Source organism: Gekko japonicus, unplaced genomic scaffold (genome assembly GCF_001447785.1).
Source record: "Gekko japonicus isolate JY-2015 unplaced genomic scaffold, Gekko_japonicus_V1.1 scaffold3642, whole genome shotgun sequence".
NCBI lineage: Eukaryota > Metazoa > Chordata > Lepidosauria > Squamata > Gekkonidae > Gekko > Gekko japonicus.
In genome coordinates, this window is record NW_015164308.1 from 36,485 (window position 1) to 40,470 (window position 3,986).

Sequence of the window (3,986 nt, forward strand, 5' to 3'; positions counted from 1 at the left end):
AAAACCCCCCCCCCCCGCGGCCAACAGCCCCCTGGTTCCCACGGGAACCCCCCCCCCAGCTAGCACAAGGTGGAAGTAACCCTTCCCCACCCCACACTCCGTACATCAGACCGCTCAAAGCTGCTTTTATGTCGAGATGTGGGGAGCATGAAGGTTTGACCCACGGCAATGATGGCAAGCACAGAGTTCATGGTCTCATTCCACTCGTTTCTTACCGGCACCGAAGGTCCTGGAGGGGGTGTGGACTGCGTGACGGTGGTGACGGCCCTGGCCTGGGCGGAGGGGACGGCGGCTGCGGCAGTACTGGGGCTACTGGCGGCTGTGCTCTCCGTCAGTGTGCTTTCAGGCTCCCCCTGCTGGCCGTTGGTCGCAGGTGGCTGGTCTGCAAAGAGGGAGCCGGTTAAGTGAAGGAAGGATGAGGGGCTAGGTTGCCCATATCCATTCCCTGACACCAGGGCAATACTGGTGTCTGCATCATGAGGACAGGAGGGTCCGTACCTAAAGGCAGCCAGATGTGGATACATGGCACTGCCTTATACTGAATCAGAATAATGGTCCATCAACACCATTGTTGTTTACCCTGACTGGCAGTGGCCCTCTGGGATCTCAGGTCAAGGTCTTTCTCATCACCTCCTGCCTGGTCCTTTTCACTGGGATGCCGGGGATTGAACCTGGGACCTCCTGCAGGCCAAGCAGAGGCTCTGCCACTGAGCCAGGGTCTCAGGTCAAGGTCTTTCTCATCACCTCCTGCCTGGTCCTTTTCACTGGGATGCCGGGGATTGAACCTGGGACCTCCTGCAGGCCAAGCAGAGGCTCTGCCACTGAGCCAGGGTCTCAGGTCAAGGTCTTTCTCATCACCTCCTGCCTGGTCCTTTTCACTGGGATGCCGGGGATTGAACCTGGGACCTCCTGCAGGCCAAGCAGAGGCTCTGCCACTGAGCCAGGGTCTCAGGTCAAGGTCTTTCTCATCACCTCCTGCCTGGTCCTTTTCACTGGGATGCCGGGGATTGAACCTGGGACCTCCTGCAGGCCAAGCAGAGGCTCTGCCACTGAGCCAGGGTCTCAGGTCAAGGTCTTTCTAATCACCTACTGCCTGGACCTTTTAGTGGGAGATGCAGGGGATTGAACCTGGGACCTTCTGCATATGAAACTGAGGCTCTGCCACTGAGCCAGGGTCTCAGGTCAAGGTCTTTCTAATCACCTACTGCCTGGACCTTTTAGTGGGAGATGCAGGGGATTGAACCTGGGACCTTCTGCATATGAAACTGAGGCTCTGCCACTGAGCCAGGGTCTCAGGTCAAGGTCTTTCTAATCACCTACTGCCTGGACCTTTTAGTGGGAGATGCAGGGGATTGAACCTGGGACCTTCTGCATGCCAAGCAGAGGCTCTGCCACACTGAGCTTCGGCCCTCTAGCCCCGTGCCTGCAAGGTTCCTACCCTCAGAGAATTTTTTCCCATGGAGCGAAAGAACCTGAGTGCTGCAGAGGATCTGATGACACGTTGTAGGGAAGGTCACACTTCAGTGCACAGGGGGCACAGGCTAAGACTGTGGGGCCTCAACATGTCTCCCAGTGTGTTGAGTCAGTGCATGCCACAGAAGCCACCCAACATAACCACACAGCTGCGTATTGCAAAGGAAGTGCGGTAGCGACGGGGAAGGCATGTTCCTGAAAACTGCAAAGGGGTATCTTAGTCCGCCTCTTATACAAAAATTAAACACAAATCCAGGGGCCCCTTAAACACTAACAAAGCTTATTTCTGCTAGATTTGAGTCCAGCAGTACCTTAGAAACAATGCTCCCTCTAAGCTGTGGAGTCTTATGAACAAACATTCTACTTTGTGAGCTATTGGCATTAAAGTTGTGAGCAAGCGATTTGGCTACTGCATAAATTGGTTTGCTCTGGAGCCCATCCTTCCTGAGCGAAGAGAAAAAAATGTGTGAGCCGGAGGCTAAAGAACTGTGAGCTAGCTCACACTAACTCAGCTTAGAGGAAACACTGCTTAGAAAGCAACAGAATTTCTGGGGGGTGTGAGCTTTGAAGAGTCAACGCTCCCTTCGTCAGATACCAGCTTTGACTCTCAAAAACTACCCCCCCCTCATTTTTTTTCAATGGTCTCTCAAGGTGCTACTGGACCGAATCGAGCTCTTCCACCGCAGACAAACACTGCTCCCCCTCTGAGACATTTCTACAGGAATCTCCATGAGTCCCTGCCCACCTTCGGATATGGGGAGACCCCTTAAGGAAGTTTCCCGGTTTGATCACCGCACATCTGGAAGACGTGAGATGTGGCTCACAAAAGGCCATATCAAACAAAACGTTGGTCTTTAAGGTGCCATGCAGCGCTCCCTCTAAGTTGAGTCAGTGTGAGCTAGCTCAGTTTTTTAGCCTCCGGCTCATACATTTCCGTCTCCGCTCGGGAAGGAGGGCTCCGGAGCAAACTAATTTATGCAGCAGCCAAATCGCTTGCTCACAGCTTTAATGCCGGTAGCTCACAAAGTAGAATTTCTGCTCACAAGACTCCACAGCTTAGAGGGAGCACTGGTGTGATGGGAGTTTTTCTCTGTCCAAGAAGCCTGCCGGCCACTCCTCCTCTTCCAGTAGCAAAACTGCCGGGGGGAATGAAGGGGGGCCTGCAAAGGCGGGACTGATCGCAGGTATTATTTTGGGTGATGTTTGGATTCAGTTGAGGTGGAACGAGGGTGTGCCCAAGGGAATCTTTGACCCGAACCCAGCCACACATTCCAAAGACTTAGGGGCATTTCTCTTAAGAGGAGGAGGAAGAGTCCCATCGCTGACTTGGATAGCCCAGGCAAGCCCCGTCCCGTCAGATCTCGGAAGCTAAGCAGGGCCGGCCCTGGCAAGTGTTTGGATGGGAGATAGTCAAAGGATACCAGGGCCGGGAGGCTGGAGGCGGGCTATCAAGCCGCTTCTCTGAACGTCCTCCGTGCCCCAGTAAGAGTCGCCAGAGCTCCCTGTGACCAGTGCTCCCTCTAAGCTAGAGTTAGTGTGAGCTAGCTCAGAGTCTTTCAGCCTCCAGCTCGCACGTTTTTGTCTTAGCTCAGGAAGGAGGGCTCCAGAGCAAACTAATTTATGCACTAGCCAAATCGCTCGCTCACAACTTGAATGCCAGGAGCTCGCAACGTAGAATTTGTGCTCACGGGACTGCACAGCTTAGAGGGAGCACTGCCTGTGAATTCCAGGCATGGGTGCACTGACACATAAAAACACAAAACAATTTTTTTAAAAAAAAACAGGACAAAGATTCCTGAAATACCACTCTTCCTGCAGAGCTCTGCTCTACCACCTGTTCTGCTCCTGAGAGCCTGCCAGCCTCCGGGAACGGAACTGCGGGGCTGGTGTGAAGTCTCTGGAAATCGTTGCCCTCTATTAGGACAACACAAGTGTCCTTAAATCTTTCAAACCGCAGGGTGGGATAGCTCAGAGTGACAGCTCAGAGTGGCCCTGTTCAACTTGCAAGGAACCCCTGGCGGGAACACGACCAGAAGCCCCCTTGACTAGGGCACCCAGTGAAAGAGCACAGCTGATACCCCTACCCGTGAGAAAACCCCTTCAATCCCTTATCTTTTGCCTCGGTTGGACCCCACCGAGGAGAGAGCAGTAGAAGAGGAGATTGGATTTATACCCCACCCTTCACTACCCAAAGGTGTCTCAGAGCGGCTTACAAACTCCTTTCCCTTCCCCTCCCCACAAAAGACACCCTGTGAGGTAAAAGAAGAAGAAGAGATTGGATTTATACCCCGCCCTTCTCTACCCGAAGGAGTCTCAGAGCGGCTGACAAACTCGTTTCCCTTCCCCTCCCCACAAAAGACACCCTGTGAGGTAAAAGAAGAAGAGGAGATTGGATTTATACCCCGCCCTTCACTACCCAAAGGTGTCTCAGAGCAGCTTACAAACTCATTTCCCTTCCCCTCCCCACCACAGACACCCTGTGAGGTAAAAGAAGAGGTTGGATTTATACCCCG

The 3,986-nt window shown here is 53.4% G+C and overlaps 1 protein-coding gene across 1 annotated transcript in view; it reads right to left on the reverse strand.

The window, feature by feature from the left end:
- LOC107108393 (host cell factor 1-like) overlaps positions 1-3,986 on the reverse strand; it is a 47,989-nt gene that overhangs the window by 13,607 nt on the left and 30,396 nt on the right. Inside the window, 1 exon segment of the mRNA XM_015408823.1 lies at positions 216-382. Within this exon segment, the coding sequence (XP_015264309.1) occupies positions 216-382 (167 nt within the window).